This window comes from Lampetra planeri, chromosome 23 (genome assembly GCF_965212315.1).
Source record: "Lampetra planeri chromosome 23, kcLamPlan1.2.h2, whole genome shotgun sequence".
Taxonomy (NCBI): Eukaryota; Metazoa; Chordata; class Hyperoartia; order Petromyzontiformes; family Petromyzontidae; genus Lampetra; species Lampetra planeri.
Window position 1 is genome coordinate 9,897,037 of NC_136129.1, and position 11,750 is coordinate 9,908,786.

At 58.4% G+C, this 11,750-nt stretch overlaps 1 protein-coding gene across 1 annotated transcript in view; it reads left to right on the forward strand.

The window, feature by feature from the left end:
- LOC144726462 (myosin-16-like) overlaps positions 1-11,750 on the forward strand; it is a 37,506-nt gene that overhangs the window by 24,490 nt on the left and 1,266 nt on the right. The window contains exons 25-44 of the mRNA XM_078605197.1: positions 4-108; positions 275-361; positions 1,044-1,189; positions 1,762-1,852; positions 2,378-2,434; positions 2,798-2,884; positions 3,242-3,487; positions 4,048-4,165; positions 4,759-4,886; positions 5,429-5,625; positions 6,009-6,141; positions 6,544-6,760; positions 7,264-7,400; positions 8,045-8,148; positions 8,463-8,655; positions 9,168-9,371; positions 9,808-9,933; positions 10,344-10,514; positions 10,779-10,979; positions 11,473-11,675. Coding sequence (XP_078461323.1) covers positions 4-108; positions 275-361; positions 1,044-1,189; positions 1,762-1,852; positions 2,378-2,434; positions 2,798-2,884; positions 3,242-3,487; positions 4,048-4,165; positions 4,759-4,886; positions 5,429-5,625; positions 6,009-6,141; positions 6,544-6,760; positions 7,264-7,400; positions 8,045-8,148; positions 8,463-8,655; positions 9,168-9,371; positions 9,808-9,933; positions 10,344-10,514; positions 10,779-10,979; positions 11,473-11,640 — 2,916 coding nt within the window. The 3' untranslated portion in view covers positions 11,641-11,675. The remainder of the gene's footprint in view (positions 1-3; positions 109-274; positions 362-1,043; positions 1,190-1,761; positions 1,853-2,377; positions 2,435-2,797; positions 2,885-3,241; positions 3,488-4,047; positions 4,166-4,758; positions 4,887-5,428; positions 5,626-6,008; positions 6,142-6,543; positions 6,761-7,263; positions 7,401-8,044; positions 8,149-8,462; positions 8,656-9,167; positions 9,372-9,807; positions 9,934-10,343; positions 10,515-10,778; positions 10,980-11,472; positions 11,676-11,750) is intronic.

Consider the following 11,750-nt stretch of genomic DNA (forward strand, 5'->3'; position numbering starts at 1 on the left):
CAGGCGCTGGAGAACAAGATCCGCCAGCAGACGGAGGAGCTGAACCAGCGCGACGAGACCATCGTGAAGCTGCAGAAGGAGAAGAAGCAGCTGGAAGAGGCTCACGAGGTGAGCGGACGGGGATGGGGTCACTGACCCCCCACCCCCCACCCCCCACCCCCTAACCCCTCTCCCTCGTGTGGGACACTTGTCCGGCGAGACGGAGTGGGACGGTGATGCAGGTTTCCCGAGCTGCTGAGGGTCTCACGGCTTGTTTTTGTTACCCCATGCGCAGGCCACCCTGGACGATCTGCAGACGGAGCAAGACAAAGTCAACTCCCTGCATCGCAACAACAGCAAGCTGCAGACCAAGGTGGCGGAGGTGAGTGGCCGAACGCTGCGGGGGCCCGCGGGCAGCAACGGAGGTGAACCGCTCAGCTGCTTCGTGGGTTGGTGGGTGGGTGTTGGTGGGTGTTGATGGGTGTTGGTAGGTGGGTGGGTGTTGGTGGGTGGGTGTTGGATGGGTGGACCACTGAGCCACGTCTCTCCGTATGGAAGTAGACAAATTAGTAGAAAGCCCTCGTTAAAGTGAGACGTCCCGATGCAGAACCCGCATCGGAATACAGTCCAACGACGATTCAGCGAAGCCCTTATGGATTCATCAATTACTTTGTCACGTAGAACTGAGCCAGGGCTGCTGAAGATCCTCGATCCAAACCTCGCTCTTCGCCGGCCGAGGTTAAACCGAACTCGTAGAATGAAAATCATCGCCGTGTGTTGGGGCGTCAGCTAGCGCACCGCACTGCGACCCCAGCCACCTGTGTTTGATTTCCAGCCGCGGCTAACGTCAGCGGAGGGCGATATCTAAACGGGTCCTGGGCAGCCACACTCAGCACCGTGGTGAAGTATGCCGAAACAACCCGCCGTGGGGAGGCCTTCATCCAGCAGTGGATTAACACAGGGCAGTAGCGGATCAATTAAACTATCATTGACCTCGGCGAGCCGGTCACCTGATCGAAACCCCGCTTGGTTTTTGTCCGCTCCACCGCCATCACCACCACCAGCTGGAGGACTTCCTGGACCAGGAGAAGAAGCTCCGCGTGGAGGTGGAGAAGGCCAAGCGCAAGTTGGAACAGGACCTCAAGACCACCCTGGACAACCTCAACGAGGTGGAGCGCCTCAAGATCGAGGCAGAGGAGGTCATCAAGAAGTGAGCGCTCGTCGGTTTTAGTAAAAACGCGATGCCGAGGGCGGCGTGCGGCCGTGCTGCCCCGGAATTCGTTCCCTCTCACGCACACATACAGAGAGAGAGACACAGAGAGAGAGACAGAGAGAGAGAGAGAGACAGAGAGAGAGGTGGGAGACGATGATTGGGAGGTGTTGGGGAAACCCACAAACAAGGCAGGAGGGCAGCCAGAATGACGATTTCTCAAGCTCTGCGGTCACTACGTTGGGATGGTTTGGCCCCCCGACTCCCTTCTTGAGCGTTTATACGCGCCGGAGGTAACTGGAGCGTCCCGGAAAGAAAAAAAACCCACGGAAAATGAATCCCCTCGCTGCACCAGAGTGGACACTGTCAGGCCGCGGGGTAGGGTGAGGGAGGGTCACGATCCACCAACCCTCGGCCTCCGCAGCAAGCGGGTTGCAGCGCACGGTCACACGCTCGGCGCGGCGTTGGCGAGCGAGGGGCGGGGTCGGTCGCCCCCCACCCCCCCCCTCACCTTCACTCCCTCTCCATCACCTTCGTGATCGCGTAACATGGGGGCGTTCGTGTGTGTGCAGGAAGGAGTACGAGATCAACGCTCTCAACGCCAGGCTGGAGGATGAGCAGAATCTCTCCCTCAACCTGCAGCGCAAGATCAAGGAGATGCAGGTGCGTGCATGCGCGTGTGTGTGTGCATGTGTGTGTGTGTACTAGTGTGCGTGCGTGCGTGTGTGTGGGTGGTGCTCGCGAAGAGCACTTGCCCAAACGGTCTTTTAAGGCTATACGGGGGATCTTAGTCTTTGGGTGGGTTCTCTTTATGCGTGTAAACACGGGGAAATTGGTTTGTCCATGAACTAGCAGCTCGGCAATCCATAAGCGGGCGAGCAGGTGAGTGAGCGAGCGAGTGGGTGGATGAGTGAGCAATCGAGTGAGCGATCGAGTGAGTGGCTGAGTGAGCGAAACGGTAATCGTCGATCAATTATCTTGAGGCGTGAAAGCTAAGCGATAAAAAAGCGAGCGTCTGTTCTTACTTTCAGAAATGCAGTGGCTGCCCCTTGTGTGCTCCGCGTCCAGGTTCTACTCCAACCCGGCGGCTGCCTCTATGCGTGTGTGCACGCGGTGCGCTGATATTGTTGTTGCTTGTTGCTTGTTGTTATTGTTGACGTTGTTGTTGTTTCTTTGTTTAACCTGCAGTCGCGCATGGACGAGCTGGAGGAGGAGCTGGAGGCTGAGCGCGCGACTCGTGTCAAGGTACGCGCGCCACCCGCGCACGAGACATTCACGCAACGGGCACGGCTCAGGTTGACACAACAGCCCAGGAAGCCGAGCAACGTCGGTCCAGCGTCAACCAACGTTGGCGCAACGTTTGCGCGTTTACTAAGACAACACGTGGTTCAGATTACTCACAATGGCTGTGTGTCTGTGTGTGTGTGTCTGCGTGTATGTGTGCGTCTGTGTGTGGCTGTGTGTATGTATATCCGTGTGTGTGTGTGTGTCTGTGTGTATGTGTGGCTGTGTGTGTGTATGGCCGTGTGTGTGTGGCTGCGTGTCTGTGTGTATATATGGCCGTGTGTGTGTATGTGTGTGTGTGGCTGTGTGTGTGTGTGCCTACAGATTGAGAAGCAGCGCACGGATCTGGCTCGGGAGCTCGAGGAACTGACCGAGCGGCTGGACGAAGCCGGCGGTGCCACCGTGGCTCAGGTACGCGAAACACTCGCCACACTGGAGCGAAACACTCGCCGCACTGGAGCGAAACACTCGCCACACTTTAATCTTACACCGCAAATGAACTCAACTGCGATTACGCACACAGCAGTCATCGACCGCTACTGGCAGACCGATGCCGCAGCTCACGCTTGCAAGTGAGACTTAATCCTGGTCAGTGGATTTCGCACCTCCGATTAGCACGGTTGGCCAGGTACGGTGCGAACGAAGTACATCGTGCGTATGCACGCACACACTCACCCTGTTAGACAAACGCTCACTTTCTTTTTTTGTTTCGTCTTGCGCCGCGGAATCGGCGCCGGCGTCTCCTCCCTCCTCGACCCGCCGCGGCAGATCGAGCAGAACAAGAAGCGCGAGTCGGAGCTGATGAAACTGCGGCGCGAGCTCGAAGAGGCGTCGCTGCAGACCGAGGCCACCGTGGCCGCGATGCGCAAGCGGCAGACCGAGGCGACGGCCGAGATGGCCGAGCAGATGGACAACCTGATGCGCGTCAAGGTGAAGCTGGAGAAGGAGAAGCAGGGCATGAAGGTGGAGATCGACGACCTCGCCAGCAGCCTGGAGGCGTCCCAGAAACTCAAGGTGAGCGCCCGCTCCGCTGCTTGACTGCAGTCGACGACGACCGTTGGAATTCCAGTCAAGGGTATAATTCTAGCCGACGATTTAAATCGGTGGAACACTCAGTCAGACGGCTCTGTGCTGTTACGCGTTGGCGCTCGCTGAGACGAGGCGCGGCGCAGGTCGCCGTTCGCGCGTAGGGCGCTCTGAGACGCCGCCCCCGGCGTAAAGGAGCGCCACCTCCATCAAAAACAACATCATCATCGCCATCACTCTCATTAGTATCGTTATTATTATTACCTTGAAGGAGATCGGTGCGCGCTGTAAAACCCAACTCCAGACGTGATGCTCTTCTGCGGCCGTCTGGAACGCTCTTCCTTCCGATGTTCGGAAGCCCCCCCCAGAGTGCTGTGCACTTTTGAATAATTGAGACTGAAAAGTAATTTCTTTAGAACTACTTTTTGTTTTTAGTTTGCTGTCCTACGTACGGTGCGACAAAAAGTTTCACGTACACACACACACGTACGTGGGCCCCTGGGCTCTAACCTCACTCCGCGTGTCCCCACGTGTCCCCCCGCCGGCAGGCGTCCAACGAGGTGCACATCCGCAAGCTGGAGGACCAGGGGTCCGAGGCGAACCAGCGCTGTGAAGAGCTGCAGAAGAGCCTGGAGGATGTCAGCAACTTCAAAGTGAAGCTCCAAGGTTCGTCAGCGGTCGTCCAGACCCCTCGCTTCACTCGGCGAGCACAACGCGAATATTCTGTTTCATGAAACGTGTGTTCACAAATATAAAACAGGTATGTGCGAGTGCATTACAATGGTGGAGAGTCACTCTGTCTGTCTGTGATAAGATTTGTCCACTCTGGTGGAGAGTAACGCTGTCTGTCTGACACTCGGCTTGTCCACTCTGGTGGAGAGTAACACTGTTTGTCTGACAGTTTGCTTGTCTACACTGGTAGAGAGTCATTCTGTCTGGCAATCGCTTGTCCACTCTGGTAGAGAGTCACTCTGTCTGTCTGTCAATTGTCCACTCTGGTAGAGAGTCACTCTGTCTGTCTGACACTCAGCTTGTCCACTCTGGTATAGAGTCGCTCTGTCTGTCTGCCAGTTGCTTGTCCACTCTGGTAGAGAGTCACTCTGTCTGACACTCGGCTTGTCCACTCTGGTAGAGAGTCGCTCTGTCTGTCTGCCAGTTGCTTGTCCACTCTGGTAGAGAGTCACTCTATCTGCCAGTCGCTTGTCCACTCTGGTAGAGAGTAATTTTGTCTGTCTGGCGCTCGGTTTGTTCACGCGTAGCCGAGCACAGCGACACGTGCCGTCGTCTGGAGGACGCGGAGCACAAGCTGACGACCATCAGCCGCACCAAGATCACCATCTCCACCCAACTGGAGGAGCTCAAGAAGAACCTGGAGGAGGAGACCAAGGTTCACGCTGCCTCCACCTCCACCAACAACCACCACCACCTTTACATTCACCCGTGGCCACCACAACCATCATCACCACCACTACCACCACCTCTGTCATTTGAATAGTCATACCACGATTATTTCTATGAACATTCAAAGTTAAAGCGATTTCCTGCTCGAATGAGCATTGAGGTGGTGGCTCATTTACCGTTCACAGCCCAGAGCCAGTAGTGGAAATTCCACATTTCTAAGACGGTGCCAATTTTATCAATTTGACAGCCACTGTTGACGTCGCCACAAAACGGTACTAATTTTACCAACCCCAGAGGACTGATGGGCCGAGTCAACTGACCTCACCGACCTTGCCATTGCGAGCCCCTCGCTCTCTCGCTGTGCTGCCCGGCCGCGGATAGTTGAACCAAACGCTGCTACTTAGCGTTGGGCTGGAAGGCCCCCTTAGGCTGACAGACTAACATCCTCCTGAGACCTACCCGGCCAGAACATCGTTACCATGCGTGTCATCCGTGCCACTCCCCCCCCACCTCCTTACACGCGCGCAGGCGAAGAACACCGCGTCGCTGAGCCTGGCCAACGCCAAGCACGACTGCGACCTGCTGCGCGAGCAGCTGGAGGAGGAGCAGGAGAGCAAGGCCGAGCTGCACCGCATCATCTCGCGCCTCAATGGCGAGCTCACGCAGTGGCGCAGCAAGTACGAGTCGGACGCCCTGCAGAGGCTCGACGAGCTGGAGGAGACCAAGTGAGTGCGGCCCGCGAGCGATGAGCCTTCCGGCAGCGTCCCGTGAAGGCCGCAGCTGCGAATGGTTCGCGTGTTGACGCGTCTGCAACCGGGATTGCGAGCCGGTTGCGCAATGTGGATTGCAAGCAACTGACGCCAGTAACGTTTGATGCCATAGAAGTGTGACTTTGCTTCTCGTGATGTCACGATCCGTACCTATTTTGTTTGTTCCCACGATGGACACGACTTTCATATCCATGCCCGATATTCAAGAATTTGTCACATTAATGCGAAAATCGGGAACCTGTCCGTCGCGTCTGCTTGCACGCATTTGCACCGATGTGCGTGAGCGCGTCACTGAGCGCACCTGCAGTTGTTCACCCGTGCGTGCTCGCGCGCTGCAGGAAGAAGCTGGCAGCTCGCCTGCAGGAGGCCGAGGAGGCGGTGGAGGGGTCGCAGGCTCGCTGCGCCAGCCTGGAGAAGCTCAAGCAGAAGCTCCAGGGCGAGGTGGAGGACCTCACCGTGGACCTTGAGAAGGTACGAGACTTGGGGTGACATCCGGGCCACCGGAGGTTCATAAAAAGGGCACCACGGTGGCCAGGAGATGTTAAATACCTCGCCTGGTATGCAAGTGGTCGCGGGTTCGATCCCGACCCTGACGCCTGCATATTTGGAGTTTGCGTGGATTTTTCTTCAGATCCTCCGGTTTTTCCCTCCACATTTAGAATCAACATCACACGTTTAGAGAATTTGGCTACTATAAATGTTCACGTGAATAAGCCACTTTGCTGAGCTTTCATTTGTGGTAGCCAGATCGTTTCTGAAACAACAGCTACACAGCTCAGCGGGCCTTAATTGGTAAAATAAAAATAGTAGATTTAGTCGTAGTAGTGGTTATACTTTAGTAACCGTAACAACCGCGCCGGCGTTGGGTATCAGTCGAACGCAGCCGCCGCCCACCTGGACAAGAAGCAGCGGTCGATGGACAAGCAGATCTCGGAGTGGAAGCAGAAGTCGGAGGAGCTGCAGAGCGAGCTGGAGATCTCCCAGAAGGAGTGCCGCAACTACAGCACGGAGATCTTCAAGGTGAAGACGAGCTACGAGGAGGCGGTGGAGCATCTGGAGACGCTGCGGCGAGAGAACCACATCCTGCAGGGTAACGGCGCCCCCACCCCCCACCCCCGCCCTGCCCCCACTCGCCCCGCCCCCACCGCCACCACCACCCATCTCCCACCCCCTGCCCCCACTGCTCAGCGATCCAACAACCCCCACAGCCGCCGGTGTCTCGGCAGCGAGGTTAGTGGATCAGGCTGAGATCATCCGTGCGGGACACACGGACAAACATCCCAAGCGGGGAGAGCACGACTGAACCCGGCAACCTGAGGTCGATACTCGGCCATGGCTAATATCGAGACCAGGACCGATATGCCGGTCCTGGTCTCCCCTCCTTGATCAAACTGCACTTGGACCACTGCGGTGAAGTAAGGTTAAACAACCCCCATGATTGACATGGCCCGGCAATCCCGCCTAGGGAACCCCCCCGAGTAGCCAGGTAGCCAATAACGAGACGTCCGTGTTGTATTCACGAGGCGTCCGCTGTGACCGCCGGAGACGGCTCACCACCTGGCGATCTCTCTTTGGGTGACCGACGCCACACAGAGGAGGTGACCGAGCTGTCCGAGCAGCTGGGTGAGGGCGGCAAGAACATCGTGGAGCTGGCCAAGGCCAAGAAGAAGCTGGAGCTGGAGCGCGAGGAGATCCAGCTGGCGCTGGAGGAGGCCGAGGCCACCGTGGAGGTACGTCCGTCGATCCGCAGTGCACAGGCACAGCGGGGGCCAGGAGATGTTAGCTACCTCGCCTGGTACGCAGGAGGTCGTGGGTTCGTTCCCGATCCCTCTGACGCCTGCTGCTGTATATTTGGAGTTTGCGTCTCTCTCTCCTCGTGGTCACGTGGATTATTCTCCGGGTCCTCCGCTTTTTCCCTCCACCTTGAGAATCAACGTGCGTTTAGAGAATTTGGCTGCTATGAATTTCCACGTGAAAATCCACGTAGTTGAGCTGCCATTTGGGGCCAGGTTGCTTATGAAAAAGAGCCATACAGCTCAGTGGGCCTTACCTGAAAAAATTAAAATAGTGTATAGCTGTAGTTTTGTTTTGTGGACCCACGGAACGACTGTTCACGGTCCGACGATCGGTAAAAAAAAAAAACGCTGTTTCGTACAAAATAAACTGTTGCACGCAAGAATCTGCAACAGTTCCGCGGACTGCTCCCCAGTGGTCTCGCTGACCAGCTGCGGGCGCAGGGCCGCGGGAGTGCCACCAACAATACCTCGTCGTCGTCATCGTCTTCGCCACGTGCGTCGCTCTTCGTATCCCGGTGGCTACCGGGGAGTGCGTGCAGCCGTAGCGGGTCTCGTGACGGCGCGGTGTTGCGTTGCAGGCGGAGGAGGGCAAGGTCGTTCGCCTGCAGCTGGAGCTGGCGCAGGTGAAGGCTGACATCGACCGCAGGATCCAGGAGAAGGAGGATGAGTTCGAGGCCGTGCGGTGAGTCGAGGTCACTCGAACTGCGGTCACTCAAGTCACGGTCATTCCCGTCGAGGTCGTTGCCATCGTGGTCACTCGAGTCGAGGTCACTCAACTCAAGAGGGAGGTCTGAGAGCGACCAGCGATTAAACCACAGAGGGGACTCGAGCTCCGAGCCCTGCGTGTTCATGACGACCTCAACTCAAGCTGATCACAGTCCCATTTGGTGCACACCAAAAAAGCGTGGAAACCTTGAGCCGCTTGGGGCGCTGCGCTGTTGCTCTCTCCCACTCACCCCCCCCCCTCCCACCCCCTTCCCACCCTCCCCCCTACAGCAAGAACCACCAGCGCACCATCGAGTCGCTGCAGACGAGCCTGGAGGCGGAGGCGAAGGGACGCGCCGAGGCCCTGCGGCTCAAGAAGAAGATGGAGAACGACGTCAACGAGCTGGAGCTGCAGCTGGAGCACTCGAACCGCACCAACGCCGAGAACGTGAAGCTGCTCAAGAAGCTGCAGCAGCAGGTCAAGGTGAGAGGGCCGCGGCAGCGCCGAGGAGGACACCGCCAGCCGGCCGGACAGGCCGGGCGACCGAGTAGGTCGGGGGGCGGGGGGGTGGGGGCGAAACCAGTTGTCGGGACGCGCCGGCGTGAGACGTAGACGCTTCGGGGCCACGCCGTGAGCGAAAGACGGGACGTGGCGAGAGAAGAGGCAACGTGGGGGTAGCAGCTGACCCCGTGTGATGACGGCCCTTCTGCCTTAGAATATATAAGTCTATGAGCCTCTGTGTAAGTGTGCGGGTCATGTAGGTGCGCGTGAGTCTATGGGTCTCTGTGTAAGTCTGCGGGTCTCTATGCAAGGACAGTGGATGCGACGAACGAAGAGGCGCGGAATAGAAGTCCGCGGCCGACTCGGCGCGATAACGGAGCTTCTGGCGTAGAGACGATGACGACGATGACGACGATAGTGACAACGGTGACGACGCCGATGATGACGACACTGACGCTCGTGCCGCTCCCCTCTGTCGCGTCGCCGCCCCGCAGGAGATGCAGCTGCAGATGGACGCGGACGCACGAGAGCGCGACGAGCTGCGCGAGCAGTTCAACCTGGCGGAGCGGCGCGTCAGCCTGCTCGTCACCGAGCTGGAGGAGGTGCGCAGCGGCCTCGAGGCGTCGGAGCGCACGAGGAAGATGCTGGAACAGGACCACACGGAGCTGCGCGAGCGCTACGCCGAGGCGGACAGCCACGTGAGACTCGCCCCCCCCCCCCCAACAATATCTCCCGCAACGTCGCCAATGTTGTTACCACCATCGTCAACCATCATGACCATCATCCTTGTCACCATCGTCATCATCGTCACCATGGTCACCATCGTCACCATAATCACCATCGTGATCAACGTCATCACCATCAGTCACACCATCAGAGATGGTTAATCCACTGCCGGATGAATGCCTCCCCAAGCCGCCACGATCCATTGCTCCAATTCTGTATCAGCAATCGAGACTTCTCACACGGCTCATCGCTGTGGGTGCGGGCCTCGTGTAGTCCCATCTTCCCACGCTGAAAGGTCAATTCTCGTCGTCATGGGATAATCAATTTGCTTTCGTGGTTTCTCTTGCTGGCCGTCGCGCCACTAACATTCTCGCCTGTCGCTGCCCGTGTCCTCTCCGCTCCCCACAGAACATCCAGCTGACGTCCATCCGCAAGAAGCTGGAGTCGGACCTCACCCAGATCACGGTCGTGCACGAGGAGATGATCGGCGAGTTCCGAGCGGCCGAGGAGAGGGCCAAGAAGGCCGTCATCGACGTGAGTGCCGCTCGTTCGGCCGCCCCAATACGAAGCGATCGTCAGGCCTGTTGTCGGCTCGCTCGGCGCCGACTGTTTATCCACCTGCACATCCGAGCCGAGCCAATGTGGGGCCCTCGCGGTCTAACGGCGGTTTCCCACAAGAGACCCGAATCTGGCTCGTGGGGCCAAGCAGGCCTAGGGGCAGGGCTAATGGCGCGTTAGCTCAGAATCAGAATCTTTATTTAGTCTGGAGGAGGAATCCGATGAGCTATGAAGCTCTTGTTTTCACAAATGTCCAGTAGGGGCGGCTCCAGTCAATACTCTGCATGCTCCACGATTCGTTCCCTGCTCGTGACGACAGCAGCGCGTGATGGTGCGTGTGAACTGGGGCGGCACGTGACGATGTGTGTGCGTGAACCCGGCCACAGGCCGCCCGCATGGCGGAGGAGCTGAAGCAGGAGCAGGACCACGCGTCGCACCTGGAGAAGATCAAGAAGAACATGGAGCAGCAGTTCCGCGACCTCTCCGTCAAGCTGGAGGAGGCCGAAGCGATGGCGATGAAGGGCGGCAAGAAGATCATCCAGAAGCTCGAGCTCAGGGTGAGTACCACCGGTTGCAAACGCCGGCTTCGTATCAACAACGCAGATCCCTGGTTTATTCCTTACTCGATAATAAACTCTACCGTGGCCCGATGCGCGCGTGTCAAAGTCTCGCCCACCCACGTCGCTCAGTTAACCGCAGCGAGCGTTCGCCATTCGCCGTTTGTCAGACCACAGCATCGTCCCCTTGGCGCAGACTTAACTCGAGACTGGAGCCGGGCGCTGATCGGAATGCGTGTGCGTCGCGTGTGAAATCAAACGCAGATCCGCGAGCTGGAGGCTGACCTGGACTCGGAGCAGAAGCGCCACGCGGAGACCATCAAGAACCTCCGCAAGATAGAGCGCCGCATGAAGGAGCTCATCTTCCAGACGGAGGAAGACCACAAGAACCAGCAGCGCATGCAGGAGCTGGTGGACCGGCTGCAGAGCAAGATCAAGACCTACAAGCGGCAGATGGAGCTGGTGGTACGTGACGCGCTCCGCTCCCCCCACGCGCCGTCGCCACCACCGTCACCGACAAAGACGGCCGGAGCAGAACCGTCGGGGCGAGGGCCGTTGGCGAGCTCCTATTCAGGCCTACGTGGCACACGAGGGTTGTGGCCGGCGTGGTGTGGCTGGGGCCACGCTCCAAAGCCCCCCCTTAGTCTACAGGGTGCTTGTGTTTGCACTCTGCGAGGCAGGCCCACCGCTTACAAAAGCCACGTCCCGAAGTGTGAATGTTTGTTTCTCTCATCGACACTGTGCTCAGCCACCGTGCTGCCGGTCACAACACTTCTCTCCCCCATCGTAACTTCGTGCTGATTGCCGCTGACCGCATGACGTTTTTGGGCTTTGGGGGCCACTGTGTTCAGCAACCGTGTTAACAAAACAAAAAAACAACGCCATCCACACCGGCCTTTAACCCCTTCGTGACCCGGCATGACCCCCTGTGACCCCCCCTCCCCTCCGTGCGGTGCAGGAGGAAGAGGCGAGCGGCAACCTCGTCAAGTACCGCAAGACAGTGCACGAGCTGGACGAGGCGGAGGAGCGTGCCGGCATGGCCGAGTCGGCGCTTGTGAAGCTGCGGCTCAAGAACCGCGGCCAGACCATCAAGGGCTTCACCACGATCACCACGCACGAGGAGTGAGGGAGCCGGCGGGCACCCGCACCGACGCCCCTCCGGTAACCCGGCGTGCCACTCCTCACTCACACCCACTACGCATTTGGTGCGCGCACGCGCGTGCATGCACTGCCCCG